This window comes from Canis lupus, chromosome 2 (assembly GCF_003254725.2).
Source record: "Canis lupus dingo isolate Sandy chromosome 2, ASM325472v2, whole genome shotgun sequence".
In the NCBI taxonomy this organism is placed as follows: Eukaryota; Metazoa; Chordata; class Mammalia; order Carnivora; family Canidae; genus Canis; species Canis lupus.
This window is the reverse complement of record NC_064244.1, coordinates 76,503,371-76,529,332: the sequence shown is the minus strand read 5'-3', so window position 1 is coordinate 76,529,332 and position 25,962 is coordinate 76,503,371. Positions and strand designations below refer to the sequence as shown.

At 36.9% G+C, this 25,962-nt stretch overlaps 1 protein-coding gene across 27 annotated transcripts in view; it reads right to left on the bottom strand.

The window, feature by feature from the left end:
* EIF4G3 (eukaryotic translation initiation factor 4 gamma 3) overlaps positions 1-25,962 on the bottom strand; it is a 330,809-nt gene that overhangs the window by 161,794 nt on the left and 143,053 nt on the right. For 3 of the 27 annotated variants that reach the window (XM_049106136.1, XM_049106165.1, XM_035713998.2), the window contains exon 1: positions 10,332-10,468. The exons of 22 other annotated variants lie outside the window; for them this stretch is intronic. In XM_049106136.1, the coding sequence (XP_048962093.1) occupies positions 10,332-10,463 (132 nt within the window). In that variant the 5' untranslated portion in view covers positions 10,464-10,468. Of the gene's footprint in view, positions 1-10,331; positions 10,469-25,962 lie in introns of those variants that run through there. 2 more of the 27 variants (XM_049106128.1, XM_049106131.1) reach the window with 2 other exon arrangements.

The window sequence follows — 25,962 nt, the reverse complement described above, 5'->3', positions numbered from 1 at the left end:
AAAAAAAAGTACTTAAGAATGTCATTTATGTGAAAGTAAAAGTTACTCATTTTTATTTTGATTAATTAAAAACTCACATGGATTTTGAAACATAATGCAGAGTTCCCATACAGATGCTTTTTACAACTAGTTTTCTCTAATGGTAATGTAACTACAGTACAACAAACCTAGAAAAATGACACTGATTCAACGCATCGGTCTTATTTATAATTTATCTTTATATGCATACACATTTGTTATTTATAGGCAATTTTATCACATGTATAGATTTCTGTCACCACTACTACAGACACAATATAGAAAAGGTTCTTCACAAGCCCTTTGACCACCCTATCACAGCCATAGTCACCTTTCCTTCCTCCTTCCAGCTTTCATGCACTTAACCCATGGCAACCACAAATCTATTCTCATCTCTATGATTTGGTCATATACATATAACATTATAAAACTGGAACCACATAGTAAGAAACCTTTAGCACGCATCTTTTTAATACTTGGTGTGACCAAATAAGAGAAGATCAATTGAGCACTTCATGAGTATATTGGAGTAAGACGGTTGTACTGAGAAATAGCATTTATGCCACCACTTGAGTCACAACCTGAACTACATGCTCTTTTCATGCAAAATCATTTTATTTGAAAGAATAAATAACAGACGAACAATGCTTATGAAGACTTTGGTACATGGCAGATATCTTAGTAAAAGTGAATAAAATAAGACTGTTATGTCAAGGAAAAAGAAAAGTATGTGTTACCAATAATAAAATTAAAGCTTTCAGGCAGCCCCAGTGGCTTAGCAGTTTAGCGCCGTCTTCCTCCCAGGGCGTGATCCTGGAGACCCAAGACCGAGTCCTGTGTCGGGCTCCCTGCGTGGAGGCTGCTTCTCCCTCTCTGCCTGTGTCTCTGCCCGCCCCCCCCCCCCCCCGTGTCTCTCATGAATAAGTAAATAAAGTCTTTTAAAAAATTTTTTTTTACTTTTACTTTTAAATTAAAGCTTTCAAATAAAACTTAGAGTGTTGAAAATACGTATCTGTCGCCATGAGCTTGGCACTGCACTGCCCCAATACTTAGACTTTTCTGATTAAGAATGTGATTTTTTTTTTATACTATGTAATAAAAAGCTTTGTGTATAAAGCGCCTGGGTGGTTCAGTCGGTTAAGTGTCCAACTTCGGCTCAGGTCATGATATCAGGGTCCTCGGATTCAGTCCTATGGGTTTCCTTCTCAGCAAGCAGTCTGTCACTCTCCCTCTGCAACTCCCTCCTATTCGTGCTCGCGCTCTTAATAAATAAAAATAAATCTTTAAAAATAAATTTTGTGTGTATCTCAGTGAAGCAGTATTTTTTGAATGACATGTGTGATGTTATAAAATCAAATATAGTGGGATCCCTGGGTGGTGCAGTGGTTTAGCGCCTGCCTTTGGCCCAGGGTGTGATCCTGGAGACCTGGGATCAAATCCCACATCGGGCTCCCGGTGCATGGAGCCTGCTTCTCCCTCTGCCCGTGTCTCTGCCTCTCTCTCTCTCTCTCTCTCTGTGACTATCATAAATTAAAAAAAAAATCAAATCTAGTAAATCATTAATTCAAGTGCAACACACCAGATTTTAACATACTAGAGTACCAAAAGTTAACTAATATGGATTCAAATTCCACAATGCAACTGATGTTTAAGAAATGACCACTTATTGAATGTGACAGAGTTTTAAAGAATTACCACAATTTTTTGCAAAAGATTGTATAAAATATGTCTCCCTTTCCCAATTACACACCTGTGTAAGACTGCATTTTCTTCATAGACTTCAGTTGAAATAATATATTGCAACAAGTTGAGTGAAGAAACAGATATGAGATTCCTCCACCTAACTTCTATACTGCAAAACTGTAAACAATACAATTCTTCTCAACAATATTTTGTTTTGGAAAATATTTTTACATAAAAATAGATGTGTACAAAAAACTTAATTTTTACTTTAAAATAAGTATTTTTAAATTCCTCAGTCTGACCTCCTCATATAGCAAATACTAATAGATATAACATGAAAAAAACCACTTAGAACCCCAGGGTTATTTAAGAGTATAAAGAGGTACTGAATCAAAACATTTGGAAACAGCTAGACTAATACTAAAGTTAAAAGTGATCCTCGGGCAGCCCAGATGGCTCAGCGGGTTAGTGCTGCCTTCGGCCCAGGGCGTGATCGAGTACCGCATCAGGCTCCCTGCATGGAGCCTGCTTCTCCCTCTTCCTGTGTCTCTGCCTCTCTCTGTGTGTGTCTCTCATTAATAAATAAAATCTTAAAAAAAAAAAAAAGGCGAACCTCTTCTTGCTATGAAAATATTGAAAGACTTACTTTATTTCCCTATGCTTACATTTATCCTAAACACACACACACACACACACACACCCCACATCTGCCATTCCTGATGACTACAGGAACAGTTCTTTTCTTTTCTTTTTTTTTTAAGATTTATTTATTTATTCATGAGAGAGAGAGAGAGAGAGAGGCAAAGACACAGGCAGAGGGAGAAGCAGACTCCATGCAGGGAGCCCGACATGGGACTCGATCCCAGCACTCCGGGATTGCACCCTGGGCCAAAGGCAGGCGCCAAACCGCCGAGCCACCCAGAGATCCCCAGGAACAGTTATTTTCATTCCCCCTATTTCCACAGGTCTTAAGTTTTATTGTGAAGCTACAATAATTTTTCATCCACAATACTTCCAGAAACCTTCAATCTTGTGAAAACTGTCTTCCTGAGCTCTACATAGCCACATTCAAAAGGATAGGAAACGAAGTTGTATTTTTGCTTGTCCTTTCTTAAACCCCTCCCTGGCATGGCACAGTCTGGCAGAAGCCAACCCAATTCCCAGTTTTTCCCTTGGGACAGAAGAGAAAGAATGGAACTTGTTTGTAACATTCTAACTTGGCTTACCAATTACCTGCCTATGAGACTGGTTTCTATTTCACCATACTCAGAGCACTAATGGGAACAGTGGCATAGTTGGAGTCCCACAGAAAGCAGTGGTACCTGCTGAGCTACATGAGAACTGCAGGGAGACTTCAGATCTGCAGGCATCTGGGGCAAGAGATTATAGAAAATGGAACACACAGAATACTTAAGATCTTAAGAAGAAACAGGGATAAGACTCTTTGGGAAACTGTGACATATAAAAGTAGTCATGGATCGGGGATCCCTGGGTGGCTCAGCGGTTTGGCGCTTGCCTTTGGCCCAGGGCATGATCCTAGAGTCCCGGGATCGAGTCCCACGTCGGGCTCCCGGCATGGAGCCTGCTTCTCCCTCTGCCTGTGTCTCTGCCCCTCTCTCTCTCTCTCTCTCTATCATAAATAAATAAAAATAAATCTTTAAAAAAAATAAAATAAAAGTAGTCATGGATATAGTGGAATTGGAAGGAAAACATACACACTGGCCCAGGGAACATGTATCAACTGAAAATTCCTGAGAATACCATTATGACTTCACATTGTATTGAAAAGTGATGGTCTTCCCCTGCAAGGGACCAGGCCCCAAATACTAAGATGTGTGGCTGTTTTTCAATTGCTCAATTATAGGACAAACAAATAAACAGAGAAATACTGTCCATTCAAGGGAACAAAAGTAAATCTCTAGAAACCAACCTTAAAGAAACACAAACTTTGGAGTTACTTGACAAAGACCTCAAAATAACAGTCTTGAATATGCTCATTAAAATAAAAGAAAACAGAGAGACTGAAGAAAACCAGAAAAACAATATATGAACAAAATCAGAGTATGAAAAAAGAGAAATCATAAAAAAAAAAAAAAAAGAATCAAATAGAAATTCTGGAGTAGAAAAACTCAATAACTCAACTTTTAAAATTAACTACACGGGTTCAACAGCACATTTAAATAGGCAGAAGAATGAATCAGTGACCGTAAACAGAAAACTCTTGAAATTCCAAGAGTGAGAAATAGGGAGGGGAAGGGGGAGAAAGGGAAGGAGTAGAAGAGGTGAAAAGAGAACAGAGCCTAAAGAATAGAAGGGACTTCGCTGGGAAAAAAAACAAAAAAAACCCAAAAAACAAACAAACAAAAAAACACCAATATACGCATTATGGAAGAAAAGAGAAAAAAGAAAGGGGCAGAGACCTATGGGAAAAAATAATGGCTGAAAATACCCTAAATTCAAAGAAAGACAAGGACACACAAATACAGGAAGCTCAAAAAACTCCAAGTGAGCCATTATAATCCACCACTTAAGAGTGCTTATTTATAGGCAATTTTATAACAGAATGTTAGCAAACAGAATCTAACAGCACATGAAAGGAAATACACACCATGAACAACTGGAATTTATTCCTAGAATGCAGGAATGGCTCAACACACAAAAATCAATATAATTGGGGATCCCTGGGTGGCACAGCGGTTTAACGCCTGCCTTTGGCCCAGGGCACGATCCTGGAGACCTGGGATCGAATCCCACGTCGGGCTCCCGGTGCATGGAGCCTGGTTCTCCCTCTGCCTATGTCCTGCCTCTCTCTCTCTCTGTGTGTGTGACTATCATAAAAAAAGAAAAAAAAATCAATATAATTGCACCACACTAACAGAATGAAGAGGAGGGAAAATAGTACATGACCATTTCAACTGATATGGGCAAAAGCCGGACAAACTTCAACACACTTGCATGATAAAAACACTCAACAAACTAGAAACAGAAGGCAACTCAATATAACAAAGGCCATATATAAAAAGTCCACATGTGGCATTATACTCAATGCTGAAAGACTACAAGCTTTTCCTCTAAGATCAAGAAGAAGACAAAGAGAAGAAGTAGAAGACAAAGAGAAGACGACGAAGAAGACAAAGATGAAGATGAAGACGAAGAAGGTGGCGACAACGACAAAAATGTGTACTTTTTTTTTTTAAGGATTTATTTTTATTTATTTATGATAGAGAGAGAGAGAGAGGCAGAGACACAGGCTCTGCCTGGAGCCTGACGCAGGACTCGATCCCGGGACTCCAGGATCGCGCCCTGGGCCAAAGGCAGGCACGAAACCGCTGAGCCACCCAGGGATCCCCAAAATGTGTACTTTCAATACAAATGTTCAACACAGTACTGGATATTCTAGCCAGAGCAATCAGACAAGAGAAAGAAATACAAGGAATCTGAATTAGCTAACTGATCTCTGTTCACAGACAACACGATCTAGAAAACCCTAAAGACTCCACAAAACACTGTTAGAACTATTAAGCAAATTAACCAAAGCTGCAGCATAATGAAGACACTAAAATCAGTTGTGTTTCTATACTGTAAAAATAAATAATCTAAAGAGCTAATAAAACAAATTCATTCACAACAGCATAAAAAAGAATAAAATACTTAGAATTAAACTTAACCAAGGAGGATAAAGACTTGTAAACTGAAAACCACAAAACACTACTAAATGAAATAAAAGAAAACACAAAAAGAGATTCCATGTTTATGAACTAGAAGACTTCATAGTGTAAAGAAGTCAATATTGGGGATCCCTGGGTGGCTCAGCAGTTTAGCGCCTGCCTTTGGCCCAGAGTATGATCCTGGAGTCCTGGGATCGAGTCTCGCATTAGGCTCCCAGCATAGAGCCTGCTTCTCCATCTGCCTGTGTCTCTGCTTCTCTTTCTCTCTATGTCTATCATGAATAAATAAATAAAATCTTTTAAAAAATAAAAAATAAGAAAAATAAAGAAGTCAATATTACCTAAGGCATTTTACAGATTTAAGGCAAGCCCTATCAAAATCCTGATGACATGTTTTGCAGTTATACAAAAACCCATCCTAAAATTAAGAAGGAATCTCAAAGGACCCTAAATAGCTAACACAATCTTGGAAAAGAGAACAAAGTTGGAAGTCTCATACTTCTTGATTTCAAAACTTATTACAGGTCTATACAAATCAAAACAATATGATACTGGCATAAAGACAAGACAAACAGACCCAACAGAAGAGAACAGATAGTCCAGAAATAAACCTTCATATGTACTGTCAAATGATTTTTAAAAGGGTGCCAAGACTATTCAATGGGAAAGGGAAAGGACAGTCTTTGAACAAAAAATGTTAAAAAAACAAAAACAAAAACAACAACAACTGAATAACTGCATTCAAAAGAATGAAGCTGGACCCTTATCTCACACTATATATAAAAATGAACTTGGGCAGCCCGGTGGCTCAGCGGTTTAACACCGCCTTCAGCCCAGGGCCTGATCCTGGAGACCCGGGATCAAGTCCCACATCAGGCTTCCTGCATGGAACCTGCTTCTGTCTCTGCATCTCTCACTATCGCTGTGTCTCTCTCTCATGAATAATAAATAAAATCTTTAAAAAAAATGAACTCAAAATGAATCAAACACCAAAACCAAAGTATAAAAATATTATTAAGAATGAACAAGGGGAAAAGAAAAAGAATCAACAAGGGGTAGTGGAAAAGGAGGTGGGCGAGGGATTGGGTGACCGGGTGACAGGCACTGAAGGGGGCACTTGGCGGGATGAGCACTGGATGTTATGCTATATGTTGGCAAATCAAACTCCAATAAAAAATAAATAAAATAAAGCATGGAGAAGGAGGGGAAAATGAATGAATGAATGAATCAATCAATCAATCAACCAAAGAATTTGGGGGGGAAAAAAACAACATATAGGAAACAGTTTTATGATACTGGATTTAACAATTATTTTTTGGATAGGACACTAAAGCACAAGCAACAACATAAAGATAGTGAAACTAAACTACAAAAAAACTAAAAACTTCTGGGATGGATGGGCAAAACAGGTGAAGGGGATTAAAAGGTACAAATTTCCAGTTATAAAATAAGTCAGTCATAGGTATGAAAAGTACAGCATAGGGAATATAGTCAATAATACTGTAAGACTTTTGTATAATGACAGATGACTACACTTATGCTGGTGAGCACTGTATTATGTATAGAATCATCAAATCACTGTGCTCTAACACCTGAAAGTACTATAACACTGCATGTCTACTTCAGTTAGAAAACAACAGCAACAACAAAACAAAACTTCTGGAAATCAAAGGACACAATCAATCAAGTAAAAAAGAAACTCACAAAATTGAGAAATTATTTGTAAACAGTATACTTGATAAGTGGTTAAGATACAGAATATATAAAGAAATCCAATAAATGAAAAACAAAAAAACCCAAACAACCATACTTAATAATAGGCAACACATTTGAGTAGACATTTTCCAAAGGTTAACAAATAGCCAATAATCATGTGAAAAGATATTCAATATCACTAACCACTGCAGAAATGCAAATCAAAACTACAATGATTTAATACATCACATCTATTAGGACGCTACTGAAAAAAAAAAGAAAACACAAAAAGTAGCACCTATTGGTGAGGATGTACAAAACACTGAAGCCCTTATGCACTATGACTGGTAATGTAAAATGGTGTAGCCACTATAAAAAACAGCATGACAGTTCCTCAAAAAATAAAAATCAATTACTCTATAGTCCAGCAATTCTATTTTTTTCTGGATATATACTTAAGAGATGTGAAAGCAAGGTTTTCAGATATTTTTATACTTAGGTTCAAAGTAGCATTATTCACAATAGCCAAAAGGTGCAAGCAAAAGAAGCGTCCACCAACAGGTGAATGGATAAACCAAAATGTGGCATATACATACAATGGAATATTATTCAGTCACAAAAAGTAAGGAAATTTTGACACATGCAACATGAATGAACCTTGAGGCTATTCATTATGCTAAATAAAACAAGCCAGTTACAAAAAACACAGTATGATTCCACTTATAAAACATCTAAACTACTCAAATCTAGAAGCAGAAAATGAGGTTGACAGATGCAGCTGGGAAGGGGCAAATGGGGAATTATCTAATGGATACAGAATTTCAGTTTTGCAAGATGAAAAGAGTTCTGGAGAGAGATGGCAGTGATGGCAGCACAAAAACATCAGTGTACTTAACATCACTAAACTATACACTTAAAAATGGTTAAGATTGTAAATTATATGTTTATCTCACAATTTAAAAAATTTTATATATCAATACATTTTTAAGTATCAACCTTTTAAATTATCAACATTACTGTAGCTCAAAGTCTGATCACAAAGAAATTTGTTTCAACAGCATTTATTCAACCTCATTAAGTTGTCAGAGTCACACATATTTATACATACATACTTACATATACTTCCATTTACTTCCTTATAACTTCTTGCATTTTAAGCAGTACTTAGTAAAGCAACATATCTAAACTACTAAGGACTTGATATAGCACTGTAATCAACTTGAAACTCATCAATGGTAGCTAGCTATACAAAACCATCTAACAGATCTGAAAATTACTTAGCAGTCTGCATAAAACACAATGCCTTTCCCCTATTTCATTAAAGGGAAAAACTTAAGTTCTTATCTCTTTTTTCCAAGAAAGGAGAGTAACACAGAGAATCAGACTCAACCAAAATACCTTATTTTCCTATCTCACAAAGTGAGAGGTGTTATTAGAAAACAACAGCCTCCCTTCCATGGACATCAAGAAACACTACCAGTGACTAGAGGAAACAAATAATCCTACATTGCAGAGGAAAACACTGTGTCTGCATGTCAATCAGGGTTCAGTGGAATATGTTGCAACTGCCAATATGACAGGAACTGGAGAAGTACTTTCTCTTTTGCTAAATCTGAATTTATCTCCGGTGGAATATGAGTTCAATTGAAATCATTTTCTCATTTGTTCTTGGGAACATACCCAAACATCAGAGCTGGTCCTTAGGTTTTCAAGACCAGATAATTTGAATACTTCTGAGAAATGACTAACTTGTTATTTATCTATCACAATAAAGGCAGGTATGGGATCACACATATATAGCCAGTGAAATTACTGGAATTATCTTCAAATGGTGTTCAAGTCAGGCTCCACTTACAGTAAATTAGAAGGGATGTATTCCAATATACCATTCCAGGTATATTAAATTTCTAGAGAAAGCACCAGGTAAAAAGATGCCAAAATAGAAATCGCAGTAAATATTCAAACATTGTAATACTGAAAATAAAAATTTAAATCCTCCCATGTTTGCCTAATAATTCTTGAAACACAGAATGAAGCAAATACAGTACAATCACTGTTTGATGCATAAGTCATTTTTTCATCAATCATGGAAAAAGTATGTATTTCTCACTTTATATAGAGCATTAATCATCATAAATAATATAATTTTACAAGCTATTAGACTTATCAAATATTCCCACTCAGTTAAACATTATTGTCAATAGAATGCTGGCATTTATTTCTTTTGAATAAATCCAGTTTCCCTTTCCCCTTGGAAATAATCTCACAGTTCATATACTGCATACTCAGATGTCAAAAAGAATAAATCACAGTGACTCACTGCTTCAGAGACAAATGAACAGATTATGATTACTAGATACAGTGAGACTTCCAAGTGCTGTCTCTTTCAGAGCCAAACACATAAATAGGTACACTGGGCAATAATAACAACCCAACTACAGTACATGATGGCACAAATCTTGAGTACAGGGTGAGTAAAACAAGAAAATCAAAGCAAAAATATTGCTATCATAATTTAATATTAACATAAAAATCCAGCAAATATATACCACACTAACATTTCCAATTCAAAAAGACATTTGCTATAACCTCTCAAAAAGGAAACAAATTTCCTATGTAAACCATTAGCACATAAATACCTGAAGAACCCTAAATGCCTATCTGTCCAGAATACAAGCTAAATTGTGATTGTGCAGAATTATTTTGTGGATAATCAAAAGACTTTCTAATTTTCCTAACCTTGTATTTATCCTTTATGCCAAGGCATTTATCTTTACATGGAAAGAACTGAAACAGTATTGGCCAACTATTTACTTAAACCCTCACCATTGGGTCTCCACTATGATTTTTCTCTTTTTTTTTTTTTTTTTTTTTTTTCACATTTCAGAGAAAGAGTGTGAGTGACTGAGAGAGAGGGATAGACAAAGAGAGCAAGCACAACCTGGGCTAGAGGAAGAGGGAGAGGGAGAAGCAGTCTCCCCACTTGACAGGGAGCCCTATGTGGGGCTAGATCCCAAGACACTGGGATCATGACCAGAGCCCAAGGCATACACTTAACCGACTGAGCCACCCAGGAGCCCCTTATTTTCTATCTTATGATGAAACAAAAATCCCCTACAAGCTATTTTTAGATCATAGATCTCGTTAAATAAACATTATGCCTGCTGTGTAATGTGACTCCCCTAGTACTTATTCTGCCGAGAATAAACAGACATCATGCACACTCAATCACATGAGACAGTTTTAGAAAACAGCTGAGTCACCTACCAATAGTCTTCCTGCTCCCAGTAACTCAGTGGAAATTTCTGTCTTACCACAACACTTGGCGTCTTCTCCCATTCCCACTAATAAGTTACAGTTCCCTGAAAGGTTTCCCAACCAGCTTATGATAAAGCTCATTTTAGGAATCACATGGTTTTACCTCCACCCCAACCAATATGCCAAGTGCTCCTGACAATACAAAAACAAAGACAAGCAAAAACAGGAGGCTAATTAGGCTAGTAAGTTTGACTCAATTAGGTCAGGTCTATTTTGGAGAAAAATATGTCTTTCCAGTAGACCAGGAGGTGAAAGTAGTTATCACTGCACTGTCCAAACAGCTTATGTTTATTTTGGACTTGCCAGTACATATCCTAGGTTTTCCTTTGGAAGCATCCTTGAATGGAGTGGTCTACATTTTTGTCTCCTACTAAAAAATAACAAGGCCACAAAGCAAAACTGCTTTAGATTTCCTTTCCTTGGAGGATCCTAATTAGTATTATCATCAATGGAAAATATTAAACACACAAAACCTTTTCAGTCAAACTGGACAAATTGGAGTGAAATAAACTCTCAAAACATACATTACTTAAAATGCAGTGATTCGATTTTTTTATTCAGCATCAACTGGAATCCTAGAAATAAAGTTGAAAAAGTCATGGTTCCTGTACTCAAGGGATTTACAATTTACCTAACTCAAAAGTAAGAGAATATAGAAAATGTTATAAGGAGTGTGAAAATCATGTCAAGAAGCAAAGCAGAAATGAATTCACTCTTCCTCAGAGACGATTTCCAGAGAGCCTCCCCAGATAACAGTTCAACCATGGATGGATAAGTGAGAGGAGTCACGCACATGAGGAGAGGGGCACCACATGCAGGCAAAACAATGAGTATAACAAGCAGCATGAAGACTTGGAAAAGCAGGGCTTATCTGCTGAGATCTGAAACTGGTCCAGAATGCCAGAACAAAGTGGCAGGTGAAGAATGAAGCCACAGAATTAGATTGGGACCAGACTAAAGATAAGTAAGGATTTTACCTTGAAAGGATCCCCAAGAGATGTTAAATGGGCAGCAATATCACTAGATTTGTTAAATAAAAAGAACTATTACAAAGGAAACTAGTCCTGGAAAACAGATCTGCATCATGGATGAGTAGGGGAACTAATGCAACAGTCACAGTCTAGGTACATGATGAATCTGGTCTACCACAGGACACCTAGGTGGCTATGTTGGTTAAGTGTCTGCCTTTGGCTCAGGTCATGAAGAGTCCTGGGACTGAGCCTGGAGTGGGGCTTCTGCTAAATAAGGAATCTGCTTCTGCCTCTGCCTCTACTCCCCCCCTCTCTACTCCGCTCCCACTCGTGCTATCAAAAAAATAAATAAAATCTTAAAAAAAACTAATCTAGGGATCCCTGGGTGGCACAGCAGTTTGGCGCCTGCCTTTGGCCCAGGGCGCGATCCTGGAGACCCGGGATCAAATCCCACTTCGGGCTCCAGGTGCACGGAGCCTGCTTCTCCCTCTGCCTGCGTCTCTGCATCTCTCTCTCTCTCTCCTCTCTGTGCATTCTCATGAATAAATAAATAAAATCTTAAAAAAAAAAAAAAAACTAATCTAGTCTGCCACAAAGAATCTAGACAAAGGAGACAGATTTGAGAAATAATTAGTATACTGAAATAGCAAGACTTTCTTCGCAACTAGATATAAGAAGTAAGGAAGCAGACACTCCAAGGTTTGAGGATGGGTGGATAAGGATACTTACAAAGCCAAAACTAACTGGGCCCCAGGCCACCTCTTGGACCTCACCTCCTATCTCATTACTCTTTAGCCATAAAGTCTATATTTATTTCCCTCAAACATATCAAGGTTATATTCATTTAATGTCTTTCTTTTCATTAGCTTTTTTCTCTGCTTTGGATGAAAAAGTAAGAAATTCAATTGTATTATGTTTAGTTTTAACTGCTGAATAAACTCTCAGGCACGAATGCATAGAGTAATTACACATGTACAGAGCATAGTCATCTACAGAGTGATCTAGGAACAAGCAGTGTAAGACCAACAAATAGTCCTTGCAGCCAGAGTAGAGGAGATCGCTCAGGATACAAGACCAAATAACAGAAAACAATTGATTTATTTTTTTAAAAGATTATTTATTTATTTATTCATAGAGACACACAGAGAGAGAAAGAGAGAGAGGCAGAGACACAGGCAGAGGGAGAAGCAGGCACCATGCAGGGAGCCTGACGTGGGACTCGATCTAGGGTCTCCAGGATCATGCCCCAGGCTGCAAGCAGCGCCAAACCGCTGCGCCACCGGGGCTGCCCCAGAAAACAATTTAAAACAAACATATTGAAACAGGAAATGAATCTTTAAAATACAAAGATGGAGCTTCTAAAAGGTGGGACCTAAACTCGCTTTATTGAGATTGTTTATTACCAGTCACATATCTACTTTAATTATGCACAACTCCCAGGGAGTAAATATTTTATTTTTTTAAGTTAGCCTCAACGTCCAATGTGGGGCTTGAATTCACGACCCTAAAATCAAGAGTCAGGTGCTCAAAAATAAACAAACAAATAAATAGCCAGATGCTTCACTAACTGAGTCAGTAAATCATTTTTTTTTAAGATTTTATTTATTTATTCATGAGAGAAAGAGAGAGGCAGAGACACAGGCAGAGGGAGAAACAGGCTCCATGCAGGAAGCTGGACGCGGGACTCGATCCTGGGTCTCCAGGATCACACCCTGGACTGAAGGTGGCGCTAAACCACTGAGCCACCCAGGCCACCCCCAGTAAATCATTTTAAAAATGAGAAAACAGGCACCTGGCTCAACCTACTGAGCATGTATGTGACTCTCTGTAACAGAGCTGTGAGTTCCAACACCACATTGAGGGTAGAGGTTACTTTAAAAAAAATATGAAGAAAACAGGTTCAGAGGACAGTAACTTGTCCAAGGTCACATATATAATGGCTAATTCAGAATGTGAACTTCAAAATGCTGACATATATGAAGTATAAGGAAATCAATACAAGTGGTATTGTATTGGATTAAATACATGGATTAATGTAATAAAATAAAACATGGATTAACATAAAATTCAGGATAATGGTTCCTGTAGGGAGGAGGGAAGGGATTAACATAAAGGAGAAACCCATGAGGGCTTCAAAGATACTGGTAATTATTTTCTTATGGTGAGTGGTGTTCAGTTGTTTTATTATTGTACTTTCAAACTGAATGTGTCATAACAACTCTTATAAGATTATGTATTTCAAAATAATTTTTAAAACAGTAGGAGCTTCCAACAAAAGTAGGCTGAAGGATTAGAAATGGTAAAGCTGGGTGGGCTACCACAATGCATGACTTCAGGAGCTATACAGTGTATAGCCTATCAGGCTATTGGCAGGAAAACTGGTGCAGATGAAAGTACAGTGCAGGATGTAACTAGAAGTCAGTCAGTGATGATTAAAGACCTACCAATCAACTAAATTACAGCTTACTCTAGCTTAGTCTAGCTGTACTAAGAAATAGACATCTTTTACAAAGGACATCAACACAAGTATTTGAATTTCTACAGCAGAATCCTGCGTGCTGAGAGTCAGAATCGAGGAAAACACAAGCTAGGTTTAGACTGATTCCAGGATGGGGACTGCAAAATAAAGAAACTGAGGAAAGAAAGAGACCTGGGGGTTCATAATGATTAATGATAGGATAAAGATTAAACAAAAGGGGGGCACCTGGGCAGCTCAGTGGTTAAGCATCTGCCTTTGGCTCAGTTGACAGTCAGGGGGTCCTGGGATCGAATCCTCCATCGGGCTTCCTGTTTCTCTCTCTGCCTATGTCTCTGCCCCCCTCTCTCTCTGACTCCCATGAATAAATAAATAATATTTTTTAAAAAACGAAACAAGAGGAACGTGAAGGTAAGAAGGGGTTCGTCATATTGAGACTAGAAAAGGATTACGCAATTGAAGGGTTGTAAGCTGCAAAACAGGTACAATAGGACTGAACACAGGAAAGGCAGAAGCTGAAGGCTGTGGTCAGATCATTTTTAGACTTTCCAAAACTCAAAAGCAGAAGAGTTCTATGTAGAGAGCAGATAGAGACCGGCATTCTTCAATGGAAATGCAAGCCATGTAAGTAATTTAAAATTTTCCAAAAAAAATAAAAAATAAAATAAAATAAAATAAAATAAATAAAATAAAATAAAATAAATAAAATAAAATAAAATAAAATAAAATAAAATAAAATATTCCAGAAGCCATATTGGACAAAGCAAAAATAAACAGGCAAATTAATTACAATAATATAGTTACTTAACTCAATATACCAAAAATTTCAACCTGCATGCATTATAAAAACTGAGACATATGGTGTATTTTACACATTCTAGCACATCTCCATTTGCACTAGCTGTTTCAGGTGCTAAAAAGCCACAGGTGGCTCTAGTGGCTATTGTACTGGGCAATACAGGTCTAGATTGTGTTCATATGTACCCAAATATGTTTGCTCTGGGCAAGTGATAGAAGGAAGTCTGAATCTAAGAGTCCACAGCAATGGCTGGACGGGCCAAAAATGAATTCCGAAAGTGCTCATGATAGATGGCAGAAAGCAACGTGGAAAAGTTGTGAGCCAAATGCTAAAGTCCTCAAAGAATGGGGAAATCTGCCCAGGATAATTAGGGATGCTAACAACAAGAGAGCAATATATGCATTTTACTGCACATGGGTCAAGGACAAGGACATAGAGAAAGCAGTGAAAGATCAGAACAATGTTAATTAAGTCTGCCTCTCAAGATATAAAGAATGTAAGAAAACTAGTAAGATCTACTTGAAAGAGATGCCTGGGTGACTTAATCGGTTGGGCGTATGCCTTTAGCTCAGGTCATGATCTTGAGGTCCTGGGATCAAGCCTTGCATCATCAGGGTCCCTGCTCAATGAGGAGCCTGCTTCTCCGTCTCCCCTCTGCTCGTGCTCTTTCTCAAATAAATAAATTAAAAAGAAAAAGATCTACTTGAAAGAATTTCTAGGAAAGTCGCCTAAATTTCCAGAAAGTAAGGAGACAGAGGAAGGCTGAGAAAGTTAGAAGTAAGCGTGCCAAGTCAGATACCTGATAACTGGACCTTTCTGAAAGGTCCAGTAGCAAAGATTCTACAAGTACTCTAAAGGCTATGAAATAAAAGCATAAGCAGATAAGCAAATAAATAAAAGAAGGCAAGCTTCCTGATTCTAGAACTATTCTGGAATTTAGCGAATAATGACATAAACTTTGGAATATTTAATCCTCTCAAAGAGAAGTAGCTAAATATAGAATTAAAAGTTTTTAAGAAAATAACTATCTTTAACTTTGTGAGACAGCTTTTTTCCAAAAACACTCATTTTATGCTTAGGACACAGTATACATCGTACAAAGTATCTGTCATCCAAATTATTTGTAGGATGAATGGCTTTCTAAGAAAATTTTGCTATTTATTCAACCGGATCATCTCAATAATAAACTCTGGAAAGAATGAAGGACATACAGTCAATAAAAGAGATTTTAAAAAGGTTTGAAGAAAAATTAAACCACATAAATCCTATTTACCACAATAAATCTATATAGACTTATGTCTTATTTAGGTCACTATCTTATAGCCATAAAACTGGGATTACAGCAGGGTTGTTTTCCTGCAAAAATTTAATTTCTTACAATTTTTCATTCTCATGCAAATCCAGTAAAATGACAGACATGAAATAGTAGCATCTCCCAGACATGTTTTCATAACTTTTGTCTTTAAAAAAATAAAGATTTGGGCAGTCTGGGTGGCTCAGCAGTTTAGTGCCACCTTCAGCCCAGGGCGTGATCCTGGAGACCCGGTATTGGGTCCCAGGATTGGGTCCTGCGTCGGGCTCCCTGCATGGGGCCTGCTTCTTCCTCTGCCTCCCTCTCTCTCTGTTTCTCATGAATGAATAAATAAAATCTTATAAATGAATGAATGAATGAATGAATGAATAGATAGATAGATAGATAGATAGATAGATAGATAGATAGATATTTTAGGAACGCCTGGGTGGCTCAGTGGTTGAACGGCTGCCTTTGGCTCAGGGTGTAATCCCAGAGTCCCAGGATCAAGTCTCACACTGGGCTCCCTGGAGGAAGCCTGCTTCTCCCTCTGCCTATGTCTCTGACTCTCTGTGTGTGTCTCATGAATAAATAAATAAAATCCTTCTAAAAAAATATTTTATTCATTTATTTGAGAGAGAGAGAGAGAGAGAGAGAGAGAGAAAGTGAGCAAGTGAGAGAGAGCACAAGCTAGGGGAGAGGCAGAAGCAGACCCCGACTGAGCAGGGAGCATAACGTGGGGCTCAATTCCAGGACCCTGAGATCATGACCTGAGCCAAAGGCACATACTTAACTGACTGAGCCATCAGTCGGTGCCCCTGACATCACCTTTAATTTCTTTTGCCCAGGAGCCTATAGAGCACTAAACAAATAGCAAAAAGAGTGAGAAGACGGTAAAGAAGAATGAATGAGAGGCCATAATATACTTCACAAAATAAAACAGAGCATGCATAAACCAGAAACTGTGTACTTGAACTTTTTTCCAAATACATCATAATGCAATGAGGACTGCTTCTCAAAGCAAATAATAGACGTGCCTACTAGACAGAATTTTTCCTTTTTGTGTACTATACTGCTTGCCTGACAGTTAACAATGCTGAATGATTTCTGGAAAAGTTCACAGATGACCCTCACTATGTTTTGGGATAACATCAAGTTCATTACCATGGCTTACTGAGTGGTTACCGTGGGATTTCTAAACCACTCTAAATATCAGCTGTGCCTGAGGTGTAAGTATTTGTGTGTGTGTGTGGGGGGGGGGGGGGTTGTTTAAACAATATTGCAGAGGAAATAAAGCAGACATAATAAATACAGTGACAGTCAAACTAATAATTAAATCTTTTAACAACATAAGACCATATCTAATGATAAGTGCCTATGCAGCAATGTCTGATTTTCAGCACTAATGAACAGTTATCAGAGGTGAAAAGGATAGGTAAAATAGGCAATGGGGATAAAGGAGTACACTTGTGATGAGCACAGTGGTGTACAGAAATCCTGTAAACTTGAACTAATATTAGATTGTATGTTAAGGAACTACAATTTAAATAAAAACTGTTAAAAATATACTGTAGCAGTGGGCAAACAAAAACAAATCTAAAAAACAATGTTAAATAGTCTAAAACTACGATAGCACAAGAGCATTTATTGAGCTTTCAGTACCTTTGCATTTGTTTTTTTGATTTAATGTTCACACCATCCTGTGATATAGGTATAGGTATACTTCACTTATTGTGTTTCACTTTATTTCGCATGGTAGATACCACTTTTATTGTAAGTTGAAGGTTTGCAGCAATGCTACATGGAGCAAGTCCACCAACACCATTTTTCCAACAGCATTCACTCACTTCATGTCTTTGTGTCACTTTTTGATATTACAATACTTCAAACATTATCATCATTATATTCGTTATAGTAATCTGTGATGAGTGACTGTGACTCATTGAAAGCTCAGGAGGGTTAAGAATTCTTTGTAGCAATAAAATATTTAAATTAAGATTATATACATTGTTTTAGAGATAATGCTATGGCACACTTAACAGACTACAGTATAGTACAAACAACTTGTATAGGCACACGAAAGTAAAAAAAAAATTCCATTTGGAGGGAGGTTTAACTTATTATTCAAGTTCTCATATTTAATAAGAGGTAGAACTGGAATTCATAATGTGATCTGTGATCACATTATGTGATCTGTATTCTTTGTTAAAATTTATTTCAGAGTGAGTGAGAGCACATGAGGTGGGGTGGGGAGGAGGAGAAGGGAGGGAGGCAGGGGCAGAGCGAGAGAAAGAATCCCAAGCAGATTCCCTGCCGAGTGTGAAGTCCAAGGCATGGCTTGATCCCAGGGCCCTGAGATCATGACCTGAGCCAAAATCAAGAGTCAGAGGCTCAACTGACTGAGCCAACCAGGAGTCCCTGGTTTATACTTTTTAAAAAGAAACTCCACTTTCTGTAATGCAGCCTTTATACTCTAGCAGAGTTCTTTCCTATGGCTTATACTTTGGATACAAGGGTGGAGCTCACTGCCTTAGAAGAAATGGTAAGACTATAGGATTAATCTTTTTTTAAAATTAAATCAATAGAGAAAATCTTGATGGGAATCTGTAACTGTTCAACTGTTGGGCTGTATTTGAGGACTCTTCAGAAGAACTCCAGCAGAGAGTATTCATTTCTGAATGGAATCCCTTTTCAACACCAGAGACATGATTGTTAGAAAATTAAAAGGACTATATTTTAAATGTTACCTAACACAAACACTGCTCTTACTTTAATTGTGGCTTTTGGACATTTTTAAATGAATGTTTTAGGCAATTCAACTATTCATTAAGTCCTAATAAGTGTTTCATTCTACATCCGGACCATCCAATGACTCTTACTATTTCTTACCTCACAAAGAGATATTTAATGAGCATTACTCTACAAAAACTGAGGTGTACTGAACTATCATCCATCACCCATTTCAACAGCTGTACCTGTTATGCCAGTTTTCCAAACAACCCAATACTAAAAATACTTACCATAATAAATAGAACTCTAGACTGAGACAGTTTTGACACATAAACTGATTTCACATCATATTCTGCAAGCTGAAATAATCAGCACAAAAATGATGAACCTTAATCTCTCATATTACATTTCTTTAAATATCTTACCATATAAAATCAGTTACTCAGAGACTGTATTTCTCTGTACCTAAACACCACAAGTCTATACAAAGCTTATTTCTGGATTATGTTCAGAGAATATTCAGACCGGAAAATGAAATCACTTGCTCAAAAAAAAAAAAATCAATAAATTCTATATTCAATATAGTACCGAGCCAATTTTTAAAAACCTAAATCCCTGTCATGCCATCCTGACCAAGGATTTTTCCAGTTTAGGAATCCAATCTTAAATATTTAATTCATGGGGTTTCTGGGTGGCTCAGGCAGTTAAGTGTCTGACTTCGGTGGGGATCATGATCTCAGCTCCTGGGATGGAGCCACGCCTCTGCGTCTAGCTCCACTCCCTGATCAACACTCAGCGGGGATTCTGCTTGTTCCTCCTCCCTGGCCCTGCACATTCTTTCTCTCTCAAATAAATAAAATCTTTTAAAAAACATTTAATTCATGATAAAAGTACAGCTGGAATAATGAGAAAAGATTTCCACACATTTCCTCAAAGCAAGCTCTACAAAGATGCAACAACAGAGTATTTGGCTCTTTTTTTAAGTTAAGTTTGTATTTGTAAAATAGTTTTGCTGAATTGTACAAAGTAGAAGGTACCAGTGAGAACAAAACTTGTCTGTTTAGCCAACCAAAACACTACGCAAACAGCCACAAAGTGACACTTCTGGAAACTTTCAGTTAGGTCTATTTTTATCCATCAAAGACTTAAGGACTTACTTATGGTTCAAACACTGTACATAATTAATTATTATAATTAATTATATGGAAGAATCAAAGTCTTGCTATTTAAAATTTGAAACCAACTGTACTGCAGCTTTAAATCTAGGAAGAGTTGACACCAAAAGCACCTGTAACCAATGTGCTCTTACTCTGCTTGTATTAAAAGGCCCAATTATACAACACCTGTCGGGACAGGATTTGGTTCTAACATCAAAATAAATTAGTATGCATTAACAATACTGTAAAAACTGTTTGAAAATAGACTGTGACTCAAAGTATACTGCTGGTAAAATTATTTACAGTTTCCTGTAGACACTAGATAGAAGTGATTTCTCAAAGCCACCTTCTCTATTTATTAAAAATAATAATTAATAAAAATAAATAAAATTAAGAAATAGTCCAATTCATTATGTTTGTATGTTGTCTACAAGTGCTCCTTGCACTGAAACTACTCCCAGCAAAAAAGACCTAAGAAGTGTCATTTAAGGGAGTGGCTATTTCCAGTTCCACAGCTTTCTTCTCAACATTAGAATTACCTTGGACCCCTTCCCCAGCAGTTAAATGTGAATCTCTGAGGAATAGGACCCAGGCATCAGAAGGTTCTAATGGCAGCCAGGATAAGAACCACTGACGCTTTTCTCATTTCTGAGCTGTGACATTATATGGAACAGGAAAACATTCCCTAAATTTACCACTATTCCTGTATTCTTTTACACTTAGTTCAACATTTAAATGATTTGGTTTTTCGCCTTTCACTAAACAATGATGGACTCATTGATAGAATGGCTTTCACAATATACCTAAATCTGACAGGCTACTTGCTTTCTCACAAAATTAACTACATACCATACTCTTCTTTGTTTAGCTTTTCCCTACACAGACTAACAACCCAGTACCAGTTTCCCCAGGCTCCTGGACTAAAAGCACTGGTCTGCCTATAAAGGAGAATTCAGTGAACCAGGCACTGGTATTCTATAATCTGTGCACTGCTGGGTCTGTGCTTCCAATGTCCATATCCGCTATTCATCACACCTCCTATACTTTCTATATCTCTACTACATTTTTTTTTGTGCATCACTCCCATCTTTATTTAGTTTCTGATTTTTTTCTTCTACTTTTCATCTAAAACATTCCTAACCAAAGTCCCCATTCCATTCATTTCTCACACTGGACAGAATCTTTGCTCTAAGTCCTACTGAATCTGTTAAGACTACTTCCTCCTCCTCCATTAATTTCTTGAATTCCAGATTTAGTGTGTGGCTCTGCATTTAAGAACCAGAAGCCTAAATATTGTGTGGTTGAATTTTTATAAAGCCCCAAGTTTGCAAATTTAACTTGCTTTGAGTGACTATTTTTACTATTTCATAAAAATAATGTTGTTAAGTAGTGGTTATACTCCCAAAAGTATTTGTGAAAGCAGAGTTTGTTTAAACTAAACCTGAAATAAAGTACTATAGTGAATTACGAAAAAACAAGGAAGAGTGCCAAGAGTTGGGAATCTAGGGATATGGACTTAGTAGTCCCTTACTGATCCTACCTAAGTTCCTAAAGTAAATCATTTCACTTTTCCCACTCAAGCATCCTAATATATAAAATGGAATGATCTATCTTATAGTGTTCTTATAATAATAAACAGAGTGAATGAGAAATGCTCTGAAAACTCTAGCCTATAAAATAATCTACCACCCAGATATTATCCTCAAATACTATAATCTGGTAAGAGAAATACACAATAAACACAAACAGTTCACACTGTTATAATTCATGTTATATCAAGAAGGACAGCTTTTAGTTAAGATTATCTCTAAATATTTCTACAGTCAGGTCTTCCTACCACTGCCTTTATGTGTTCAAGAGTTGAAATTTTTGAAAATTTGTTATTCTGATACCTACTGCATTAGATCTACTCAGAGAGCTTGTTATAGCAATAGCTTTTCGTTTAAGAAAAGTCTTTTCAAAAACCCTCTAAGGATAGCCATTCTTCAAGAAATTGGTATTGCTTTTTTTTAAAGATGTTATTTACTTATTAGAGAGCAAAAGAGAGAGCATGAGCTGAGGGAAAGAGCAAAAGGAGATCTCAAGAAGACTCTCTGCTGAGTAAGGGACTCTAAGCAGGGTTTAATCCCAGAACTCTGAGATCATAACCTGAGCTGAAGGCAGAGACTTAACCAACTGAGCCACCCAGGGGGGCCCCAAGAAATCTGTATTTCTTAAGGCTTATGGAGAAGTCAAACTAAGCAAACCACATTCAGTGAAGGGTGCCTTCTGTATGCAACCAGTTTTTAGCAGCTTTAATCTTTTTTTTTTTTTTAATTTTATTTATTTATGATAGTCACATAGAGAGAGAGAGAGAGAGAGAGGCAGAGACATAGGCAGAGGGAGAAGCAGGCTCCATGCACCGGAAGCCCGACGTGGGATTCGATCCCGGGTCTCCAGGATCGCGCCCTGGGCCAAAGGCAGGCGCTAAACCGCTGCGCCACCCAGGGATCCCTAATCTTTTCTATAAATTGGACAAAGCTTTATAATCCCCTTTCCTAGTTATGTATTTTTTTTTCCTAGTATGTATTTCAACAATGGTTTGGTTTGGGGGTTTGTTTTGTTTTTACTCTTTTTATATCTTCCTAAAATTTCACTGTTATGGAAGCTAAAAGATAAAGCCAAAGAGATAGAACACTGCCTTCTAGATCCTCGATACTTATTCTCTTCCCCTGCTGGGCAAGCTCCAGTTTTTCTGTTACTTCCCTTCCTTCTTAAAAGTTGCCAAACAGTTATGTAAATAAGCCAGCTGGCTTCTGAATCATCACTTCCATATCCAACTTCTCTAACTCCCAATGTGAACCTTAATATGTATGCTCTATGAGCCCCTAACAGCCCTTGAAATTTTTCAGTGTCTTTTTGAACATAGCAGTTGGACTTTCAGGGATTTTTCTCACCCAGATAGGGTTGTTATTGATTGACACTTGTTGCTCATATACTAGTAAGTATATCTATCATCCCCTATAAACAGGCCTTTCCTCTTGGTAACCCAAGACATTTTTCTCTAAACCTGATACTGCTTTCCAAAAGGACATTTATACATATATAAAATTTTAAAAGTTAGTAAGAAATGCAATAGTCAACACTACATTTAGTTTAGCAAAATAATTGGTTTGTCAATGGCTTCTTGGTTATGACACCAAAGGCACAGGCAACAAGAGAAATAACAAATCAGACTTAATCAAAATTTAAAATTTTTGTGCAGGGACACCTGGTTGGCTCAGCAGTTGAGGGTCTGCCTTTGGCTGAGGGCGTGATCCTGGAGTTCGGGGATTGAGTTCCACAGGGAGCCTGCCTCTCCTGCCTGTGTCTCTGCCTCTCTCACGAATAAATAAACAAAAATCTTTTAAAAATTAAAAATAAAAAAATACAATTTTTGTGCAAAGAACACTACCAACAGTAGTGTTGGCAACTGATAAGATCACATATCTGATAAGGAATTGAGCTCTAGAACATATAAAGAACTCCTACAACTCAACAACAACAAAAAACCTAATTAACAAATGGGCAAAGGACAGTTTTCCAAAAAATATATACAAATGGCCAATAAGCACACAAAAAGATGTTCAATATCACTAATCATTAGTGACATGCAAATATATTCTCTCTCTCTCTTTCTTACACACACACAGGCATGTGAATTTTTTGACCCCATCATCAAGTTTGACATTATTAAAGAAGCATTTTCTGAATGATAGTAGACATAAGCTGACCAATTCAAAGATGAAAATATTAAAAGGAAAGTTACTACACAAAAGTTCTTGATTCTTAGTATTAAAACAGATAAAGAACTGCGATAATTTATAGCTGTGCTTACAATCAGCCATCATAACAAGAAGTACACCACGTATGGATATGAATTAAAGAAAACCTGCCATCCCAAAGTACATAATAATCTTCCATTCAGATCACTTGTTCATTTATTTTCAATTTTTTTTATCTTCTATATGCCTTTAAGGTTAACATTTTCCTCTGAATACTTTATTCACATGAATAAGATCCACAAAATCTTAAATGAAATATTTCTCATTCATTTCCCAAGATAACATTCTGTTTTGGTTTTATCTATATTTGAGCTATTTTTAAAATTCCAAATAGATTTACCCTACATTAGGTTTAAGATTATGAAAAATGTAAAATTATGTTCAACTAAAATAAATCATAATTCTGATAAGCATTTTAAAGGAGTAATTATGTTCTGTACAATTTTAGCTTAAACTAATTTAGATTTTATTATTCTTTTGTTGGTAAATTCTGTCATTTATTCAGAAAAGAACATAAATATGATTGGAATCTAACATTTTTCTCTTATCATAACATGATCAAATTTTGTAAATGCCCTTTGAGTATTTGATAAACAAAAAGCATTCTGTTAGTTGAACAAGAAAAATGATATTTAAACAAGTTTAATAACTATTATTTCAATGAAATTATCAGTAGCTTTCTAAATCTTTTAGGTGGAACAGTAAAAAGTTATCTACATGTTGTTAAAGTTTGATACTTCTGATGTTTAAATCACTGATATCCTCATTTTAACTATAAACAGGTACAAAATTTCGCATACATATTCTTGTGCTAATATATATTATTTACATAAAACAAGTTTAACTATTTGTGTCATTTACCTATAGCAGAAGTTGACAAAATATGCCCGTTTACATGTGTTCTTCTAAGGCCCGCTGAACAAAACTTTTACATATTTAGGGAAGAAGAAGAAAGAGAGGGAAAGGTAGGAAAGCGGGTGTTGAGGAGACTGAAGGAGGAATAGGAGGACGAGTGGGAGGAGATTAATATGCAAATTACTATCTGGCCGACAAAACCCATATTTTTACAAACTGGCCTTTAGAACTTAAGGGTGCTGATCTATGTGAGAGATTGGCAGTTTGTTTCTTCAGGTAGTAAATATTTTAGGCTTTGCAGGCCATACAATCTCTAGCAGCTCTCCAACTCTGCAGGTGTGCCACAAAAACAACATTCATAAATAAATTAGTATGGCTGTGTTCCCGTAAAACTTTATTTATCAAAAACAGTAGAAGGGCAAGATTAGGGCCTTGGGTCATAGTTTGCCTACACCTGATATACATGGTTACACTTACTAATCTGTCCACTTCTCTGAGATGTCACTCACCCACACTAATTATAGATTTGACAATTTCGATTTATTTTACATTTGTTTTATATATATTCCAAACAAAGTTAAGAAAATAAGAGTCTGTGATGTTACATCTTTTAGGAATTACATCTTTCACTACAGGAATTCTATCTCCCTCACTGTTTTTTTTGCCTTGAATTCCATGCTGACTTGTAAAGGTTGATTAATAACTCTGCTTTCTTTTCAGTAGCATTTTCCTATTAATGGTTCTACATTTTTGTTTTCAATCTTTCTCAGTCATGTTTAAATGTATATACCTAAATTCTGGGCTTTGACCATTTGAGTTACTATTTAATAGGGAATTTAACTTCATTATTATTATAGTGACTAGCATGTTTCATACACAGTCCTACTATTTTATCACATTTACTTTGCATTATCCTCTTTCCTGCCTTTTGTTAGATTCATTGGGGTTTACTGGTTCCACCCTATTCTTTATTAGTAAGGAAATTATATATATCCTTTTACCATTTTATGGGCCAGTTACTTATCTATTGTCTTTCTGCTCTAACCTACCCCATCAGTAGGAGGGTGCTTTCATCTCCTGTCAGCATGGCTCAGAACGCCAGCTCCATTCAGATGCCACCCTCTCAAAGCCATTAGAAATGCCAACAGCCAACAGGTACGCACACTTGATACTCCAAGTACCAGCCTCACCTAATTCTCTCACGTACAGTTTCTTTGTCCACGAACCAATTGGCAATAACTTTCTTCTCAGAAGTGTGAGCAACAGTCCCACAGGACCCTTCCTCCAAGCTCCTAGGTCTGGCAACACCACCAGTTCTTTCATTCCTCCAGCATTAGGGTTGTTAACTGCTTCCTGTGGTTATTAATCTCTGGATTACCTCAGCATCCCCTTAATAATCAATCAGCTGGTATAAAAAATTTATGTTTGAAATCTCCTCTATTTGAAATATTTAGTACAGTTGTTTTCTTTCCCATGACAAAATATTAAGAGCTGAAGT